General features: G+C 35.4%; 1 protein-coding gene across 2 annotated transcripts in view; it reads right to left on the reverse strand.

The window, feature by feature from the left end:
- LOC127850398 (calsyntenin-1-like) overlaps window positions 1-22,205 on the reverse strand; it is a 62,585-nt gene that overhangs the window by 12,658 nt on the left and 27,722 nt on the right. For both annotated transcript variants that reach the window (XM_052383420.1, XM_052383419.1), the window contains exons 3-10: window positions 20,505-20,703; window positions 15,896-16,007; window positions 14,894-14,990; window positions 8,499-8,645; window positions 6,241-6,432; window positions 4,873-5,160; window positions 1,596-1,777; window positions 245-374 (exon numbers count right to left, since the gene is read on the reverse strand). In XM_052383420.1, coding sequence (XP_052239380.1) covers window positions 245-374; window positions 1,596-1,777; window positions 4,873-5,160; window positions 6,241-6,432; window positions 8,499-8,645; window positions 14,894-14,990; window positions 15,896-16,007; window positions 20,505-20,703 — 1,347 coding nt within the window. The remainder of the gene's footprint in view (window positions 1-244; window positions 375-1,595; window positions 1,778-4,872; window positions 5,161-6,240; window positions 6,433-8,498; window positions 8,646-14,893; window positions 14,991-15,895; window positions 16,008-20,504; window positions 20,704-22,205) is intronic.

The raw sequence follows: 22,205 nt of genomic DNA on the forward strand, positions 1-22,205 counted from the left end.
TCTAGATACAACATTTGACCAAGTTTGCTTAAGATCGGATGAAAACAACTTGGAATAGAGTGCGGACACTTAATATGGACCGACAAACAGAAAGACCAACTGACCGACAGACAAGCTCACTCCTATATACCCCCTAAACTTCGTTTGTGGGGGTATAACTAATATAATAATTTGTGGGGGTATAATTACTCTAGAGCTTCCATGAAACGCTGACTACTTATTTCCAGCCCCGGCATATACATACCTTTCCAGCAGGCCCCTATAACCAGCTTGCTGTAGTGGACCTTGTCAGTGGGGTGAAGGGGCCAGTCATCCAGCATCTCAAAGTTGTCCTGGTTGGCCTCTACCACCTTCCCATCTACCAGGAGACGTAGCTGAAATTGGAAGTCTTTCTTGTAACATTGGACTTACTCTTGCCCACAATGTCAAAAGTCTGAACTTGTTTTCACCCAGAATATCAAACCATTGGACTGGCTTTTGCCCACAATGTCAAAACATTGGACTGGCTTTTGCCCAGATAGTTAAACATTGAAATGTTGCCAAGAATGTCAAAACATTGAACTGGTTTGTATCCAGGATGTCAAACACATCAAGCCAGCTATGTTAGATGTCCATAAATCTTGAGGACTATCAGAGTATTTTTTGCATTCAAATTAAGAGCCATTAAAAGTAATATTTTTCAAAATGGGACTTACAAATTTTACTTTGAAGGTTTTCAAAAAAAAGTTCTTTAAACTACAGTACAGCTCAGGCAAAACCAACAGGGCTATGCCATGGACAGATATTTTTGTTTTCAAATTTCTCCGCATCCACAACGAGTATTCATTCTGCATATTGCCGAGGCACTCTGCAATAATTTGCGGGGATGTCGCCTTTTCTGCTTCTGTCTTTACATTGATCCGCAGAATCTAGCCTTGGGTTTACACTCGGCGATTCCCCGAGAAGATGTATTTACAAATATTTAGTGTATACTATAAAAAAAATTAATTATTGTCAAATTGACTAATATTGAAACAGACACAGATAACATGCTGATATGTTCACTTTCAGTGACTATGTTAACATTTCGTCAAATTGTTGGTTTTGTGTGAGCTGTACTGTACATCTCAACATTTTATTCATCTCCCATCCAGCTTTATAAGTTGAACCATTGTAAATTCTTAAATACTGAAAACACATTTATTCTCAGTTTTGAAGAATTTGTTAGCAAAAAAAACAACACAAATTCCCAATTTTAGTCAAAAAGCCTCTTTTCCACGATCCAAAGGGACCAGTCCCCAATTAGACCATGTTGAGAAAAACACACTGAATCCTGCCTCCACCTTTAGTTAGTTGTGCCCCATGCCATCATTGACCTCGTCCAGGCATAAAGTTTATAACTAAGCTCAATTGTGACGAAAGCCTTAGGCCTATTGAAAAGTCAATTTTCTGGGTAGAACAAGTACTTGGTGTGTTTGATAAGATCTAAAGATCGCTCCAAAAGTGTGGGTTATGTCCAAGATCTCCCGGTTGCTAAGCCAATACCATATCCATTATAACCCAGTACTTTGAAAAAACAAACATTTAACTTGATTACTATGAAACATGCCACTCACCTCTGGGAAGTACATACTGAGGGCATAGTGGTGCCACCTGCCGTCGTTGACCTCGTCCAGAAGCCAGCGCCACTCGGCCGGCTTGAAGACCTCAAGGTCAGCAGGGTCAGAACTCTCCCTGCGCAGCAGGAACACCAGCTTGGAGTTGTGTACAAACAGCGCATAGTGGTGACGGTTCATGCCTGAAAGAAAGAAAAGTTTATATGATCCATGCTCTATCAAAACGGGGTTAAATGAATATGCATAAAGTGTCATCCCAGATTAGCCTGTGTAGGTTGCACAGGCTAATCTGGAACAACACTTTCCGTTTAAACTTAATTTTTGCTTTGATGAAACTTCTTTAAACAAAATGTGTAATAAAAGCGAAAAGTGTCGTCTGTGATCAGCTCATGCAGACTGCACAGGCTTCAACTCATGGTACAACAATTTACGGACATGCATTAAGCCTTGTTTTCTCACAATCATGCTCATATCAATACTTACAATAGGTCCAAGTAATTCATTCAATACTACAGGACTTACTCTGTCCTTTGACAAATTAGCAAATTGTAAGGGAGCATCAAATTTGACTTAAGAAAACTATGTATATTTATGGTGATTCATTTCTGTTAAAAAAGACCTGATTATTTACCACATATAAGACACATTTTATAAATATGGCTAAAACTATAGGAAAGAAGAATAACACAATATGCCATGTGTTTAATAAGCCAACCAAAACTCATTTTCACATCTCCCTAAATAAAATTCATTGGCTACAACTCTTTCTTAAAAATAAAATGTACAAAATTTTAGGGGGGATTGGGTGAATGTAGAAATGTTTACACAGTAACTCCAGTATAGCAGGGATAATGGGATCAAAGCAACAAACCAATAGTATAAACAGACCACAATATTATATTAAATAAATATTGTCTACAAATAACAATGGAAAAGAAACATGCCTTTATAAACTTGTCAAAGACGTCAATGATTCATAAGTTGGAAAGGACATAAACATCATTACAATGTGAAACACAAATGCTCACATGCTGTTTCGCACAACTTTATTAGCATCAACCAATAGATTATCCCACTTGCAATGTCAAAGCGACAGCATGGGTTCCCATCTAATCTAATACGGCAATAATTGACCCGGCTCAATCGGTATCACCATATTTGAATTTTAAGAAAACTTTTGAGAAAGAAATGGAAAATTGGAGAAACAAGAAATGTGTTTGTCAGAAACACTATGTCCCCTTATGCGCCGCTTGGATTTTTTTTTTTACCTTTTACCTTGAAGGGTGACCTTGACCTTTCACCACTCAAAATGTGTTTGTCAGTGTCAGAAACACTATGGCCCCTTATGCACCGTTTGATTTTTTTTTTTTTTTGGCCTTTGACCTCGAATTATGACCTTGACCTTTCATCACTTAAAATGTGCAGCTCCATGAGATACACATGCATGCCAATATCATGTTGCTATCTTCAAAATTGCAAACGTGATGCAAATGTTAAAGTTGGAGCAAACAAACACACAAACCAACCAACCAACCGACAGGGCAAAAACAATATGTCCCCCACTATCAGTGGTGGGGGACATAAAAACGGGATATGAGACCCACGCGCCTTATATTGAATGCCGTCTTATAGCAGAGCGAGCTGAATGGTATATACAGTGTACTTTCTACATAATTGTTGGTCAGAACATTTTAATTAAACTTAGTTTTCTTTTCTTTTTTCTTGATTTTTTGTTATAAAGGAGAAATAGGCGTCATTTTCTTAAATGCCAAATATTGTTTCATCAAATTGGTATTAACATAAGTATCATGTACAAAATATTTCCCATTCGTATTAATACAGATATCATGTGCAAATATTTTCATCATATTAAACCTTTCCCCATTAAGAAGTGAAGTGAAAATGGCTTTTGCAACCAGCATAAGACCAGAACAGACTGCGAGTAACTCACAGTCTGTTCAGGTTTTATGCTGTTTACTGCTCATCACTCAGAGTTGGAAATGAAGCCTTTAAAACTTGAATTTAGTAAAAAAGGTATTTCATTAAAATGCATCACTCTAGGGGACTACAAATGCATCAAAATACTTATCTAAGTAATAAAGAGTTCATTGCACTTTACAAACAAACAAGTTAATATTCTTATTATATCCTGACTAACAAAGGCTAATCTATATCCATTTCTGCGTAGGTTGTTCTTTTTAGGTAAATCATATTAACTCCTAGACAACAACCATAGAAATGTGGAGAATTAAAGATGTCTGATTGGATAACAAGTTGATAAACCGTAAATAATGGTCACCAAGAATTGTCCTCCTATATTAACCCACTCAGAAGCAAAGTAAAAATGGCTATGTGCAAACAGCATTAAACCAGAACAGCGTAATGGTTGGAAATAAAGCCTATCTAAGGGTTGGAAATAAGGACTATCTGAGGGTTGGAAATGAAGCCTTAAAAATATGAATCAAGTCAGAAAGGTCCTTAATTAAATTTAACTTTCTAAGGGACTAAAAATGTGTCAAAATACGTATCTAAGTGGTAAAGGGTTAAGTAAGTCATTGGAACAGAACGGAAATATTGAAAGTACAAAGGGATCACTCTGGAATGACAATGGCAAAACAAGTTTCGGTGTATACTGCAATACGAACAAATGAATCAACTGTTAAGTATTCTTATTTTCAAATATCAATATTTTCACAAAACATTAACTTTGATTTCCCAAAAGGTGATTTCATAAGTACAATAAGGTAAATTAATTCTTCTTAATTCTTAATTCTCATTCTTCACAGAGAAAATTTTAGAAACTGTAACTGTCCCCATAATTATCAACTTCAAAACTGAAACTTTAACTATCAAATTCTAAACTTGATATTTAAATAAACACTAAAAACAAGTGATGTGTTAGTGAAACACTATGCACCCCCCCCCTATATTTGACCTTGACCTTTCACCACTCAAAATGTGCAGCTCCATGAGATACACATGCTTGCCAAATATAAAGTTGCTATCTTCACTATTGCAAAAGTATTTGCAAAAATTTAACCAAGGTTAAAGTTTGTGACACACACATACAATGAATGAATGAATGACTGACAGACTGACAGGCCAAAAGCAATATCACCCCGATCATTCGATCCGGAGGTTTAAAAATTCTCCCTTAAATTAAAACAAATGATTCTGTTAACTATGAACTTAATATGTCCAGTATAATCACTTCATCAGCCCCTTAATTGTGCTCAAGTGAGCTAAAATATCATCCATTTTCTGCCCACTGACTCACCATCGCCATCTGACATGCAGAGCAGGTGCTCCTTGTTGCCATGGTGATGTGGTTTGGTATCCTTGGTAACCAGGTCATCATGCCCAGAATGCTTCATCCATGTGGAGATTGTGAAGTGTGAGTCCAGGTGGTGGTCTGTGTACGCGTCCGGGACCACAACGTGGTGAGACTTTCCGTCAAATGCGAATATTCTGTCGCCGTCATTTCCGTCATCTGAGGGAACCACATTTGTCCAATTGGACGCGAGCGTAGCAGTAGGTAGCAGGTCAACACTTTCATCGCTAGCACCTGTAATCAAAATTATTTTTATTTTATCTGTTAAAATTTATATAATTTTGGTCAATGCGGTATCAGGTCTACTCTTTAATCACTCGTTCCAATGGAATAGAATTACTTATTAAAATTACTTAAAACGCAAATAAAATTGGGCAAGCTGGTTACGGGTTTACATATTTATCACCTAAAAAGTAGAACATTAATAACATGCTTTTTGCAAATCATAGACAACAAGCAGACATATTGTCAAAAAACTTACCAGTTAATTATTATGTCAAAGCCTAGAAACCTCAAAAAGGCTTCTAGTACAATTTTTGCAATATATTTAACTTAACTACAAAAGTAGCGTTTGTATCTAAGTAGAATCAAAATGTATTATGAACAAGAATAAGTCCATTGAAACAATACCAGGCTATACAACTGTATATTTTTCGTGGAATTATGAGTAAAAAAAATTCAATTATTTATCTTTGCATTTTTCATTACATTACTAAATGTCATTGAGGGCAATATAATCATACTGCAAAATACCAGGGAACAAAAACTGATTAACATGCGCTTCTTTTTAAGTAATAATTGCAATTAAAATGTAATTGTGCTATTGATATTGCACAGCCTTCAAGAAAATGAAGCTGTCAAATCGCAGATAAAATTAAGAGAAAAACCACTTATTAGAAAAAAATCTACACCTGCTATCTTCATTTGAGATTAATGACTGATATAAAGTGTCTTTGAATGAAAGACAAAACACAAAATTGACAATATATAGGGAATATTATGCTATCCGATTATAAAGGCTTATAAAGGACAACACTTTCTGCCTAAACTAAGACATACTTCCTTTAAAGGAGCAATACCATAAACAAGTAAGGTATTGTCCCTGGTTTTCATGTGCCGACTTCACAGGCTAATATGGGACTTTATGCACATGAATTAAGCACAGTGACAGTAAAAATGCCATAAAAGCTGAAGGTTTTGTCCCTGGTAAGCATGCGTTGACTGCACAAGCTAATATGGGAGAACATTTTACGCACATGCATTAAGCCTAGTTTTCCCAGAGAGAGGCTGAAAAAAGAGTAGCAGCCTACATACCACATAATTTCCTCTGCGACAGTATGCTGTAGGTGTCCCTATCGCAGCCCTTGCCGATGTGATTGGTGGCCAGGTTGACCCTCACTGAGACTCGGTCAATCACGCATGAGCCTGCACACACATGCAGTCGGGCAGAGTCTGTCAGGTATTTATACTCCGACCCTGGCGTGTATTCGATGTGGTCGGGGAAATCTGCAAAAGTGGCCATAAAGAAGATCTAGAAAATGAAACTCACACAACATTAGGTTTTAAACCATAATCACATTGGTGTTCACCAGTTAAAGGGGTCCTTTGTTTCAAAAGCTTTCACAAGGTGTGTTTCGTGCAAGGCTTTGGAAATGTGAACAGATTTGATCCATTATTTACAAGCATCTCGATGATACAAACTGGTCTGGTAAACATTAAACAGTGCTCCAGCTAGGATTTGAAAAGGGCACGGGGGGGCTTTTCTGTCAAAAGGGCACTTTGGACGCGCAGTATTTTGTCAAAAGGGCACTTTCGAGAGCGCGGGCGATTCTGGAATGCTTCTTATTGCATGTTAATTTATATGTTATTAATAATTGTTAGAATATATTATTCCCATTATTATTATTTCAAATATAATGTCTACACTGAGGAGTACATTAATTACAATGTATACATTAATCACAATGTATTGTATTAAGAGATTATTAATCATCATTTGTAAAAAAAAAAAAAAAATTGGGGGGGGGGGGCAGGGGGGGCCCTAGGAATTGCAAGGTGGAGGTTCGGGAGGGCAAGGTGGGGCGCCCTTCAATTTAGGCCTAGCTGGAGCACTGATTGAATGACTCCAGTACAGCACTTCCATGATTATTTTTTTTCAAATTCCAAGATTTTCTGTGTCCAATAACATGTAATAAAACATGTGTTATTAATATTACAAGTTGGCTGTGTATTTTCAACAGATACAGACAGGCCAGCTCAATTACTTTTTTTTAAAGAGTAGAAGCCACACTTGAAAATGTTTTCAATTGAAATACATTGTAAGATTAATATCATTTTATCATGGACAGCATTTTACAAATAAGTGACTTGTCAAATACAGTTCAAATTTAGCTTCATTGAGGGCCAATACTGCCATTATATATACATGTAGACCTTAGCCTACAGCAGTGTTTTTTCTCACCATTTTGGGAATGGACCTGGGTCGTTTTGATTGTGAAAATCGCGTAATTTTGACTAAATTTGGAAATTAGTGTTCTTGAGTGGGTTTTTTTTGCTAAAAAAGACTTTAAAATCAAAAATGAAAGTACTTTCAATACATTACATTTACCAAAGCGTTACTTAAAATATAACTAAATGTTGAGACTTATTAAACATAATATATATTTGGGAAAAATATATACTTATTTTCATCAGGAATGGATCCCGCTACCAGACCCAAAATTGAATTAAAAATACACTTGACACTTCCTTTAAACAACAAGATGTGTTTGTGAAACACTATGTCCCCGTATATGACGTTTGACCTTGAAGAATGACCTTGACCTTGACCCTTCACCACTAAAAATGTGCAGCTCTATGAGATACACATGCATGCCAAATATAAAATAGCTAGCTTCAATATTGCAGAAGTGGCATTACATGAGCAATTTTGACCCATATATTTGACCTTGAAGGATGACCTTGGCCTTGACCTTTCACCACTCAAAATGTGCAGCTCCATGAGATACACATGCATGCCAAATATCAAGTTGCTATCTTCAATATTGAAAAAGTACTCATAAAATGAGTGATTTCGGCCACATATATTTGACCGCTGACCTTGAAGGATGACCTTGACCTTTTACCACTCAAAATGTGCAGCTCCATGAGATACACATGCATGCCAAATATCAAGTTGCTATCTTGAATATTGAAATATTGCAAAAGTGTACATTAAATGAGCGATTTTGACCCATATATTTGACCTTTGACCTTGAAGGATGACCTTGACCTTTCACAACTGAAAATGTGCAGCTCCATGAGATACATATGCATGCCAAATATCAAGTTGCTATCTTCAATATTGCAAAAGTTATTGCAAATGTTAAAGTTGGCGCAAACCAACAGACCAACAGACAGGGCAAAAACAATATGTCCCCCACTACAATAGTGGGGGACATGAAAATATTATAAAAGCGGAAAGTATTGTCCCCAATTAGCCAGCGCAGACTGCACAGGCTTATCTTAGACAACCATTTAGGCACATGTATTTAACCCAGTTATCCAAGTACTATGCTCATATCAATGCCCACCTGTCCATCCATTGGTGCACGTCTCCTTGACGATGATGTTCACGTACGCAGGCTCGGACACCTTGCCTGCACAGTCTCGCGCACGAATCTTCAGAATATAGTTATATGCATCCTTGTGGTAAATAGCTTTTGTGTTCTTGATGATGCCTGTAATTGCAAAAAAGAGATAATGTAGAATCTTAAGACACAACATTTTTAATGTTGTTAAATGCCTACTTTTTGAAATATATATATTCCCATATAGAATATATTATATTTTTTATGGTATTGAAAATTTCTGGAATTGTAAATAGAGAGATACGAAGTATCTGTCCAGATGATCTAGCATTTTATACATTTCTATAATGTGAAAATTATTTATACATGTATTCAGACAATAAAGCGTTTTCATTGTTTTTCAAAGGCCCCCTTTTAAATAGGTATCATGTTGAGACTAAACAAACAACAGTGGAGGCAGAAAGTGGCGTAACAGAATAGCCAGTGCGGACTGAACAAGTTAATCTTGGACGACACTTAACCTTTTCAGTGCGGGAACCGAATTTTAAAGGCCTTTGCAAACAGTTTGGATCCAGATGAGACGCCACAGAACGTGGCGTCTCATCTGGATCCAAACTGTTTGCTATTCTGATAGTATTCTTTGAAAAAAAATGAAGAAAATGCTTATTTGACAAATTCAGCAGAAAACATTTTAGCAGACGACAAATTTCCCAGCATGCAAAGGGTTAACGCGCAAGAATTATGCACCCAGTGTTCCAGACGAAGCTTATTTGAGAACATGTCAATCCTCATATTTTTCCAATCATCACATGAATCTTAGCAATTTGTGAAGCCTACCAAATACCATCAATTTGACATTCAACTTCTTCACATTTTGGAGCCAGATATCTGTAAGGACACTACAAATACATGAAAGCTTCTTTGCTCTCATTTATAAAACACTGCCACAGTCACAAAGTAACACATTTTGATGTACAGTATTAGGAATTATAACACAAAGAAATCATGTTTCTGCTTAGTATTTAACTATGACATTTTCCAAAAGGCAGTTTCAGCTATGTGTAACCTTGTAATTATATATTGCCATATCATGGTTTCTCAAACAAAGTAACAACTTTTGATGCGTTCTTGGGAATTGCAACACAAAGATATCATGTTTCCACTTAATATAATACTGTGACATTTTCTATACGTGAGTTTCTGCTATGTGTCACCTTGTTATTATATATTGCCATATATCGTTCCTCCAACTAATGAATCAACGAGAATGCCACAAATGTGATTAGTTACAATGGAATGACGTAAAATCAGTCCTGCTGATAGATTCTATTTTCACTTAGGGTTCAGACATTCCCAGTGTCGCAAATTTCTCGCAATTTCTCTCATTTCTCGATTACCGATAGCAACTGATTGTTTTTTCACACTCTTCAAAGAAGACCAGTAAGTGTGAATAATGTCCAGCTGTGAAAGGGAACTATTTTCTTGTCCTATAATCTAGCTGTTATTGGCATGGTCAGGGAATGATTACACAATCTTTATTTCTGTGTTGGCCCATCCAGATTCCAGTAGCTTAACAACACAGTGGCTTCGAAGAAAACAATTTAACTAAAATAATAATGTCAAGCATTTTTAGATCTTGTAGAAAATAACTCATTTATTATGCAATTTACAACAGTTACTGTTTAGAAAATTCGAAAATTTAGTCATACAGTTGGATTATATTTTGTATATATACAGGACTTTTTCGGTATGTAACCAAATGAGAGGTCATAACTTGACACCACTTATAGCATAATTATGCAAATATACAAAGTCTGTAAATAATGCAATAATTACATTATTTTCCAGTGGGGCTTTTTTGCTTGATTTTATAGCTGTTTCTGAGAAACATTCCAAAAGGTATCAAGTACCTTACTCTGCTATTCTGAATCTGATCATCAATGGTTTGGAAATAAAGGACCTTTATTGGTATTCAGGAAATAATAATTTTTATTTCATTAAATAATTATCAATATTTATTCATTCTTATTAGTTAACCAATATACAATGTTCACAGTGCAAGTAAATTGACACTAAAATGCTCACTTGTTTGGGTCTAAATCTTATTTCCAAATTTCCAAAAAAGCTTGTTAACCCTTAGATACCTATTTTTACGCATTTGTAGTCTTTTAGAAAGTAGCATTTAATTCAAGACCTATCTTACTAGATTCAAGTTTTAAAGGCTTCATTTCCAAACCTTAGATACTAATGAGCAGCAAACAGCTTACAACCTGAACAGACTGCGAGTTACTGGCAGGCTGTTATCGTTTTATACTGGTTGCAAAAGCCGCCCTCACTTTGCTTCCTTATGGGGGAAAAGGTTCAGAATTCCAATGCTCTTTAGCGTTCACATGTATTTTCATTCTTTACATAACTTCAGTATTTCTTGGTTACAGACCTGCTATTGGTGTCTTGTATTATTTCATTCCTTGTAATTCATAATCTTTTAAAGGGGACATTTCAATTGCTAGTTTAACCCTTTCAGTGCGGGAACCGAATTTTGAAGGCTTTGCAAACAGTTGTTCCTGATGAGACGCCACAGAACGTGGCGTCTCATCAGGATCCAAACTGTTTGCTATTCTGATAGTATTCTTTGAAAAAAATCGAAGAAAATGCTAATTTTAGAAATTCAGCAGACGACATTTTAGCAGAAGACAAATTACCCAGCATGCAAAGGGTTATGACTCTCACTGGAAAAAAGCAAAACATTAGTTACTTCTTTCACTAAATCAAAATCAATACCACCACAGTCAATCTTGCTAAGTCATAACAATCTCTGAAACAGAACTAATTTCTGAGGGAATTAAACCCATTATGACAATTGTTTGAAGCATTTCTATCCAATTTTTATAATTGCAAATTGGTTAAAACAGTAAGTTCGTCGAGTAAATAGCAATAATTATGTTCGATAACATTGATTGTGGCTTTAAGCATTTGCCTACTTAAAAATACTCATTTTCTGAAGATAATTCAATTACAGTTACAATAAATTCTATATTTTGATTTACTATTTAAACCCTTAAAGGCGAGCGAGCAAATTGTTTAAGCCAAGTGCATATGACACTTTCAATTTTACAAAACCTTAAGTCAATTGAAGTTCTATCCTTCACTGTTTCAGCAAACCTATTGGCGATGTCAATCTTTCTTTGTAAAAAAAATTATAATTAAGACAATCATTTTTGTATGCACTTTGTTTAAACACTTCACTGACATGCAAAAAAGCATTCAATAAAACTTCCCTTTGATTGTTCATATTTCCTACACCAGAAAAACAAAATCTAGAGGAAATGGGAATATACCATTGGTAGCCCATCCAATAACAATTAACCTCCTTCCATTTCCATTCTGAGATTATACTTTAGCATGCTTAATAAAGCCTCAATTGAATGATTTCTCAAGAATATAGGACAGGCAAAAACACACAATAATTAATAAATCTAAAAATAGCAAAAATATATTGAAAAGATTTTAATAAACACTGAATAGATTCTAATGATATATTTCAGTTAAATGTTATATTTCTTATCCATTTTCCTTTTATTTTGAATAACTTTCTGCATATGCAAAAAAAATTACAATTGTTTTTTTTTTTTTTAAATTAGGCTTCAACAGGATAAGTGTATATGCGAACAAGTTTACAAAAGAAGATGCATTTTTCCCAGTTGGCACTTTTGGTAAAATTGTTTTTACAATAGTTTCAATTAACAAAAATCAAGCTAACAAATCATATAACATATGTGCACAAGAATACAAAACAAGATAACAACCCAGTTGGCGCTGTTGGGAAAAACTAATATATCATTCCCGCAGATATCCTTCAAGGACGTGGAGACAATTATTGCCTGTCGTTTATCAGATTTCCTGAGGAGCCTCCAGGACCATAATCTGTTTGTCACAGAGGACTGGGAGAAATTACATGATTGCCTTATGGCATGTGGTTGACATATTAACGCAGAAATTATTTTGTTAATTTCTTATTCAATTCACATTGGCGCTAATGACTTATGTGGGCTCTTCCCATGAGTCTTCAAACACACGGTGTGTGATCCTCAATTTCCAATTGGGTACCATGTATTTTTATTTTCAAATCTGTGGTACCAAGTGCTTTAATTTCCAAATATAGGGAAACATGTTCTTTTATTTCCAAATCTGTTGTACCAAGTGCTTTAATTTCCAAATATGGGGTAACATGTGCTTTAATTTCCAAATCTGTGGTACCATGTGCTTTAATTTCCAAATATGGGTTACCATGTTCTTTAATTTCCAAATCTAGGGCACCATGTGCTTTAATATCCGAATATGGGTTACCATGTTCTTTAATTTCCAAATATGGGTTACCATGTCCTTTAATTTCCAAATATGGGTAGCCATGTGCTCAAATTTCCGAATTTGATTTTAATTAGATCAAAGCTTGCCAAAACATAACAGTTCATGGTGAAATAGACGTAGCCACCACATGATCAAGATATTCCACCTTGTACCATAAGTAAAATGATTATTTGGAGAAGTTGATCCAACTCATCCTCCAAGAATGCAGGGACCACCAATCACTGAATGAAATTAAGCGGACAGAGACCAGTGCTTTTATTAAAATTTGGGGCCTGTACTAGGGGACCTATTCCTAATGGAAAAACGTACATATTTTTCCCAAATGGGATCCACAAAATTTCCAATTAAAGGTTTTAAAAAAATAACTAAACTAGTGACCTGAAAATCAATAGGGGTCATCTGCGAGTCATGATCAATGTACCTATGAAGTTTCATGATCCTAGAAGTAAGCGTTCTTGAGTAATCATCAGTAAACCATTTTACTGGTTCGAGTCACCTTGACCTTAACCTTTGACCTAGTGACCTGAAAATCAATAGGGGTCATCTGCGAGTCATGATCAATGTACCTATGAAGTTTCATGGTCCTAGGCGTAAGCGTTCTTGAGTTATCATCCGGAAACCATTTTACTGGTTCAAGTCACCGTGACCTTGACCTTTGACCTAGTGACCAGAAAATCAATAGGGGTCATCTGCGAGTCATGATCAATGTACCTATGAAGTTTCATGATCCTAGGCGTAAGTATTCTTGAGTAATCAACCGGAAACCATCTGGTGGACGGACCGACGGACCGACCGACATGAGCAAAACAATGTACCCCTCTTCCTCGAAGGGGGGCATTATAAAATAATAAATACAAATAAATCTCAACATAAAGTTCATCTCTCATCAATCTCTATAAGTTAAACCTTAGTAAATGTATTCATATCACTTGTATTCTCAATGTTTAAGCATTTGTTAATAAAAAGACTGCACTAATTTCCCAATTTAAGCCAAATCAACATGATTTTTCCCAATTCAAAGGTACATGGCCCCATTCCCAAAATGGTGAAAAAACCCTCTGAAGCCTTGGAGCATGCAAGAGAAGCTGTATGGACAGAAGAAATCCTCATCTACATATTCCAAATGTTGTGGAGAAAAAGACCTAAAACTAAGCAGTACAAGTAATAGCAACACCTACCTAAACCATAATTGACAACTGCCCTAATTGGATCAGAGGAACAGGAGAATGGCTGTGTAAATACTTTCATGACCATTGGAGGCAGAGGTAACTTTAGGAAAATGGCTGCATAAGAACTTTCATGACCTATTCCTACTCTACTTTTGAAATGGTGTCCAAATTCCAACTCACCAACTGTGAACTGAAATTCTAACACTTCTATCAACTATCAGCAACCTATCCTTGAAAACAACATTCTCCGATGACCTTACAATATATAGATATGTGAGCATGCGATCAATACCCTTTAACATGTTACAAAAACTGTCAATGAAAACCATTCAGCACTGATTGGACTTCACATGTTTTATATCTCCGTGCTTCACCTTTAGCAAACAGATACAAATTTTGATATTGGAGTCACAGACAAAGATATCTGAGCACAGGTTCAATAAACTTTATAAACTGCTAAAAACACTTCGAATGAAAACCAGTCAGCAACACAATGAAGCTTCGCACATCTTACAGATTTTGCTTGACCTTTAGCAACCTTATACCAGTCATGATATGAAAACCGGTCAGCAACCATATGGCTTCGAACATTTTATATCTCAGGGCTTGACCTTTAGCAACCATTTACCAGTCATGATCCTGGTGTAAAAGACGGAGTGTTATTACGTGGAAGATGACATTTAAGCATTTTCTGTCAAGATAATAATCAGAACAAAAACTTTTGGTCAACATCATGCACGAAAATATCATATTTAATGCATTTAAATAAAATATGCTGACTTCTGCAGCTAATTTGGGACGACACTTTATGCATTAAGCCCAGTTTTCCAAGAATGAGGCTGATTAGGCTAATTTGCTTACCATTGCTGGTGATAGTGAATGGTGCTTCATCACTGACGATGTCATAGCCGCAGATTGCACTGTTCTCTGCGGCCGCATCCCTGTCTATGGCTTTAACCTACATTAAAACAAACTGAGATTTGTACACTGTAAACCAATAAAACACGCTCCAGTTTAAAGCGGAATTTAATGTAACGCAGGTAGGTCTTTGTTCCCATTTTGTCTCCAACTTTCCATTTTTCTTTCACATGTTTAAAGGCAGACCTTTTCCCGACGTATCTACAGGTATGTTCAACGGACCCATTCTCAAAGCAAAATGATGAAATTAAATCCCAATTTGAAATACTAATTCAAAATGTGAAAAAAATATCACAATTTGAAAAAGAAAAGTGTTTGTTGATTTGTATATCTCAATTTTATTTCAATTACATCTCACAAAGTATATGACTATAATGTATATGATTTTATCCTTATAAATGAATTATTTCAAAAGTTATATTTAAATATGTTTTTCCAATACATTGATTTATTGCGCAAAAAAAAACTTATCCAGACTTTGCAATTTTCCCAAAATGGCCAAAAAAAGTCCTGATAGTAACTTAAACAAGAGCACCGCAAAACGGGTGCCAACGCTTGGCTGTGAGTGCAATTTTAAATAAATGAAAGCTTGTCAGAATTTTATTTTTTTTATGTCACAGTGACCTTGACCTTTGACCTAGTGACCCCAAAATGGGTGTGGCGTGTAGAACTCATCAAGTTATCTACATATGAAGTTTCAAAGTTGTAGGTGGAAACACTTTGATTTTAGAGCCAATATAAAGGTTTTAGCATGACTTCAGATGGCGGACGACAAGCTGGCTATGACAATACCTCGGGTTTTCTCCGAAAACAGCCAAGCTAAAAATGGCAGCACTCATGGTCCTATATTATTTATTTCTCTATTAAAATTAATAAGAGGCTTACTCGTGATGGTAGCATTTGACAGTTAAGTGATATTACCCCCCCCCCCCCCCCCCTGAGTACCTGAGTGATGTTCTGTGACAGGACCCCCTCCTGTAGGTCAGCGTTGTACGTGGTCTTCTCAAACACAGGGGCTGATCTGTCTGCTGCCACCACCTTCACTGTGACTACGGCCCTACAAAACAACGTAACAAAGATGATTATACAGATTTTCTTTTGTATAGTCCGCCCTATAAAAAAAACATAACAATCAATGATTATACAGATTTTCTTTTGTACATGTCACCTAAGAAAATAAAATGACATGGTATATATATAGATTGCATTTTGTTTAAATCAACTTGTTTGATATTCACTGACAGGATGCCTACTTGCAGATTAGTATTGTTCATTATACATCGGTGCTTTCAAACTCAGGCTTCAAGTGACCTTCACACAACTACCCTGACCTTCACATGACTCCCTTTACAATCTTATGACCAGAAAATAACAAACCAAAAGAAACTACATGCTGGGAGTTAAAAATGATGGTGCTTTGTTACACCATTATGCATGTATTGCTCATACACGAAGTTGGCTTTAACCCATTTATGCCTAGCGTCTAGAAAAAAGGACATGGCAAACAGCGTAGACCCAGATGAGACACCGCATGATGCGGCATCTCATCAGGGTCAATGCTGTTTGCTCAAAGGAACTTCTGTAAGAAATATTCTAAATATAGAAATAAATATACCATTCATCCCTAATTTTGGAAATAAATTGATCCAATTTAGAAGGATGGGAGAGTCCACTAGGCATAAATGGGTTAAACATCAGAAAATAAGCATAACAGCATACAAGTTAATTTTTTTAAACATTTTGGACACAACACTTAATCAGTTATAATAGCACCTAAGTAAATCAAGAAATGCAGGCACCATTTGATTTAAATGCAACTGCTGAATTAACCCTTTCCCACTCAGAGCCAAAGTTGAAATGGCTATGTGCAAACAGCATAAACCAGAACAGCCTGCGAGTAACTCACAGTCTGTTCAGATTTAATGCTGTTTGCTGCTCACCAGTACCTAAGGTTTGGAGATAAAGCCTTAACAACTTGAATCTAGTAAGAAATGTTTTTAATTATATGTAACTTTCTAAGACACAACAAATGCGGGAAAATATATATCTAAGTGGTAAAGCCCGGTTCAAAGAAAAACATGAACTGAAAAGATGGGTAATCTTACATCAGGAACATGTTGTATACTACAGAACATTTATAATTAGCTGTCCATAGTGGAAAAACAATTATCAAAGCAATTTGTAAGCCAATATTCAGCATAACAGCAGAAGCATCAAAATATCTGAAGAATATCTGAAGAATGGAACATGAACATACACATAAGCCAAGCTAAGTCAGAATTAGACTTAGTGAATATATTTGAAATATTAATTGTCCCAGATTAACCTCCACAGGCTTATCAGGCCAGGGTTTTTTTCAAGCCAAATTGGGATTTTTTTTAAATCGATAAAATGAAAATCTGGGAATTATTTATGGACAAAATGGACCAAATTTGGGATTTTTTTATCCATAAATATTTATACAACAGGCCATTTCCTGGACATTTTGAAAACGATCTTATAAATCATAGTTATATACTTTGTTAGATGTTTATGAAATAAAATTTAGATATGATAATCATTACCCACTTCTATCAGAAAAAAAGCTGTTTTTCTTCATTATTTTTTTCTTGGAAATTAGAAAAAATATACAATATCCATTTGCTTTGGGATCGGGTCTGTTTTATGGCCTTCTTTACATAGCATAAAAAACCCTGCAGGCTAATCAGAGATGACACTTTCTGCTTTTATGGAACTTTTCAATTAAAAGAAGTCTCTTTTAAACAAAAATCCAGTCTTTGAGGAAAGTGTAATCCCAGATTAGCCAGTGCAGACTGCGCAGGCTAATCAGAGACATACTTTTCACTCATGCATTTAGACCTGTTTCCCAAAGCAAAACTCAAATGTTTTACAATTACTTCATTGGTAATTATTTTGCATGTTATAATACTCTACCTTCAGTAACACTAATAAAAAAAGCTGCAAAATGATGACATGCACTTTAATACCCGCAACATTCTCAGAAGCTACCCTTTTCAGTGACATTTATTTCTTGCAATAATTCACGCTTTCCTGACAATAATAGATTTTAAAGCACTACCAAGCAATCATAAACTAGTAAAACATACGCTTTTTACCTAGATTATTATGTAAATGAAGACATGCCTAGACAAATGTGGGCAGAATCTTAGATTTGTAATAGGTCATGATGCAATTTTATTATATTTTTATAGTAATGTTCATATATGTATACAAACTTACTGATAAACATGACATAATTATCATATAATCTTAAATGTCTCTTTGTATACTGTAGGTAGAACACTTAATGTCTCTTTGTATAGGTAGAAACCTTAATGTGTTTTGTATAGGTAGAACACTTAATGTCTCTTTGCATAGGTAGAACACTTAATATCTCTTTGCATAGGTAGAACACTTAATGTATCTTTGTATAGTTAGAACACTTAATGTATCTTTGTATAGGTATAGCACTTAATGTCTCTTTGTATAGGTATAGAACACTAAATGTCTCTTTGTATAGGTAGAAACCTTAATGTGTTTTGTATAGGTAGATGTTTCTTTGTATAGGTAGAACACTAAATGTCTCTTTGTATAGGTAGAACACTTACTTTGACAATCAATTATTTTCCTCCCATGTTTCCTCTATAATCTTTTTGAATGTTGACTTTATCTGACTTAGCTTATTAACAATTTTAAGAGGTGAATTGGAGGTGAATTTAAATTTATGAAAATAGTATGACTCCCCTTTCCAGTTAGTATGGACCACATATAGTTAATATCTTTTGCTAGTTTGGGGATTCTAAATTCCAGATTAGCCTGTGTATTCCCCTTTTGGGAAAACAGGGTTTAATGAATGTGCGTAAAGTGTAACTCCACATTAGCCTGTGTATTCCCCCTTTTGGGAAAACAGGGTTTAATGAATGTGCGTAAAGTGTAACTCCACATTAGCCTGTGTATTCCCCATTTGGGAAAACAGGGTTTAAATAAAAGTGCATTAAGAGTAACCCTAGATTAGCCTGTGCATTGCCCATAAACTGGATTTTCCTGCAAATGTCAAAAACCATAAAAGCTTAACACATTACCACAGAGAAGCCTGTGTGGACCGCACAGGCTAATCAGGGTTAACACTTTACCTACATACCTTTAGTCCCATTTGCAAAAGCAAGGCTCACATGTTTAAACTTTGCACTTTTCAAAAGGGTAGCAATTTAAGGAATTGACCACTCTTTATAGACAATTTTGACAATTACTAGTAATAGATTTGACAATCAAACATATATTGCAAGCCTTTCTTCATCAGGTTACTAACGATACTATTTGTAAAATATTCTTCCCTAAAATTGAAATATTTTTTGTAGCTTAAAGTTTTTTGTTTCATATAATTATTGAAAGTTCAATTTATTTTCATTTTCTCAACATTTCCATCCTTTTAGACAAAGCCCTCACTTTCTCCGCTTAAAATATGAATATTTTACATGAAAATTCCCCCAGAAAACAATATAAAACTTCCATAAATAAGGATTATTCTGCAATAACCATGCAGTCTTGGCATGTGATGTCTGCTTCTATAAATGAATTGCTCTACACAAAAAAAACATTAGCCATGCCAGTAACTGTAATACTGCATTTTGAAGCAGAAAATCTAGTTAGACATTTGAGGATAATTAAACCTAAGAGGCCCATAATGTGATACTTTCACTGCCCTTAGAATATTTTGAAACAAGAGATTGCCAAGCAATATGGTCCCCTACCGGTGAAACTCCACCATTGTCAGTATTTTTTTTATTTTTTTTAATTATATTTGTTGCCATAGCAACCATAATTTTTGACGTAGGAACAAAATGAAATGACGTGCATAATGTCCATATTGCCATCTATCCATGTTTCAAGTTTCATGAAACAATATGAAGAACTTTTAAAGTTATCGCAGGATCCAGAAAAGTGTGCCTGACTGACAGACAGAAAGACAGACTGAAAGACGGAGTGCAAACCATAAGTCCCCTCCGGTTTCACCGGTAGGGGACAATAAAAGTACCTGTACATTAAATTTAGAAAAGTCATGGTGCATTTTTTTTGATAATACAAGGAATGGGTAAAGTATATGTATTAGGTAAGTACTGTTTTGTTGCTGCCATCTAAATGAATTGTTTGATTCAAATGAATTCATTGCTTTACGTTTAGGTCATTAAACCTTGTTCATAGACTCATGCGACTTAATTGAGTCAAGTGTTGTAATTTAATTAACCCTTTTCCACTAAGATACGTATTGTGACACATTTGTAGTCCCTTCCAAAGTCAAATTCAATTAAATACCTTTCTTACTAAATTCAAGTTTTAAAGGCTTCATTTCCAACCCTTAAATACTGATGAGCAGCAAACAGCATAAAACCTGAACAGACTGCGAGTGACTGCGAGTTACTCGCAGGCTGTTCTGGTTTTATGCTGGTTGCAAAAGATATTTTCACATTGCTTCTTATGGGGGAAAAGGTTCATACATTTTGCTTTAAGCATTTCAATCTGTGGCATGCAGCATGAGTCAATAAAAAAAAAATACCTGCTAGATTTTTTATCGTATGGTGGGTCCACACAATCAAAGGCAAATATGTTGAACTTGTAGGTTTTCCTCTTCTCATAGCTGAGTCTTTCCCCTTCATGCACTTTCAACAGACCCTCTCCTGTCTCTCTATTCTTCACCTCAATCACAAACGGAATTTTCTTGATGTTGGAGACAATCTCATAGCGGCAAATCAGGCCTGAAAATACACACAACAAGGTCACATTTATATTATATAGCTCATTTGATAGACATGAAGTAGATAGGTAAGCAGGCTTGGGAGTTAATATTTTAGTTTGGGGCAGGCAAAAAAGCTACAATTGACATGCCTTTAGAAATATTTTATCTGGAAGCAGCAGATTCCTTAATGTGGTGTGGTGGTTTGAGTTTCTCTATGACCAGGGGAGCTAAGCCTACGGGAGTGTAAAAACTCTGGACAGAGCTTCCAAAGCTGGACAGATTTAACCCTTTCCCACTCAGAAGCAAAAAGAAAATGGATATGTGCAAACAGCATAAAACCAGAACAGCCTGCACGTCTGTTCAGGTTTTCTGCTGTTTGCTGCTCATCAGTATCTAAGACTTGGAAACGAAACCTTAAAAATTTGAATCTAGTAAGGAAGTACTTTAATCAAAATTAATTTTCTGAGGGATTACAAGGGCGTGAAAATACGTATCTAAGTGGTAAAGGGTTAAATATGTATCTTAGTGGCAAAGGGTTTAATATGTATCTAAGCGGTAAAGGGATAAAAACGTAGCTAAGTGGTAAAGGGTTAAATACCTATCTAAGTGGTAAAGGGTTATATACGTATCTAAAAGGTAAAGAGTTAAATACGAAGCTAAGTGGTAAAGGGTTAAATACATAGCTAAGTGGTAAAGTGTTAAATACGTATTTAAGTGGTAAAGGGTTAAATACATATCTTAGTGGTAAAGGGTTAAATATGTATCTAAGTGGTAAAGGGTTAAATATGTATCAAAGTGGTAAAGGGTTAAATACCTATCTAAGTGGTAAAGGGTTAGATAAGTATCTAAGTGGTAAAGGGTTAAATACAAAGCTACATGTAAGTGGTAAAGGCTTAAATATGTTTCTAAGTGGTAAATGGTTAAATACCTATCTAAGTGGTAAAGGGTTAGATACGTATCTAAGTGGAAAAGGGTTAAATACAAAGCTAAGAGGTAAAGGGTTAAATACATAGCTAAGTGGTAAAGTGTTTAATTCATATCTAAGTGGTATTTGGTTTAATACATATCTAAGTGGTAAAGGGTTAAATACGAAGCTAAGTGGTAAAGGGTTAAATATATTGCTAAGTGGTAAAGTGTTAAAATCATATCTAAGTGGTAAAGGGTTAAATACATATCTAAGTAGTAAAGGGTTAAATACGTATCTAAGTGTTAAAGGGTAAAGGACAGACCAATATCAGCCACCTCACCTCAAGGCTAAGTGGAATGAGATGGATCACTCTAACAGATTAACCAAGGGTGGGAGTGGCATAAAGCCTTGGCTAGCTTAAAGTCCTACGACAAGAAAAAGTCTGAATATAAACAACTTCTTAGTAGGGATGCACTGGACCGAAATTTGCATACCAACAGTTGGTATTAATATATTGATAAGTCTACATGCTCATCAAATTTGGCTGAGTTTCCCTCATTGAGAAAAACATGCAATTGATAAAAAATCAGTACATCAAGAACATTTCTGTTAGT

The sequence above is a fragment of the Dreissena polymorpha genome, chromosome 11 (assembly GCF_020536995.1).
Source record: "Dreissena polymorpha isolate Duluth1 chromosome 11, UMN_Dpol_1.0, whole genome shotgun sequence".
NCBI lineage: Eukaryota > Metazoa > Mollusca > Bivalvia > Myida > Dreissenidae > Dreissena > Dreissena polymorpha.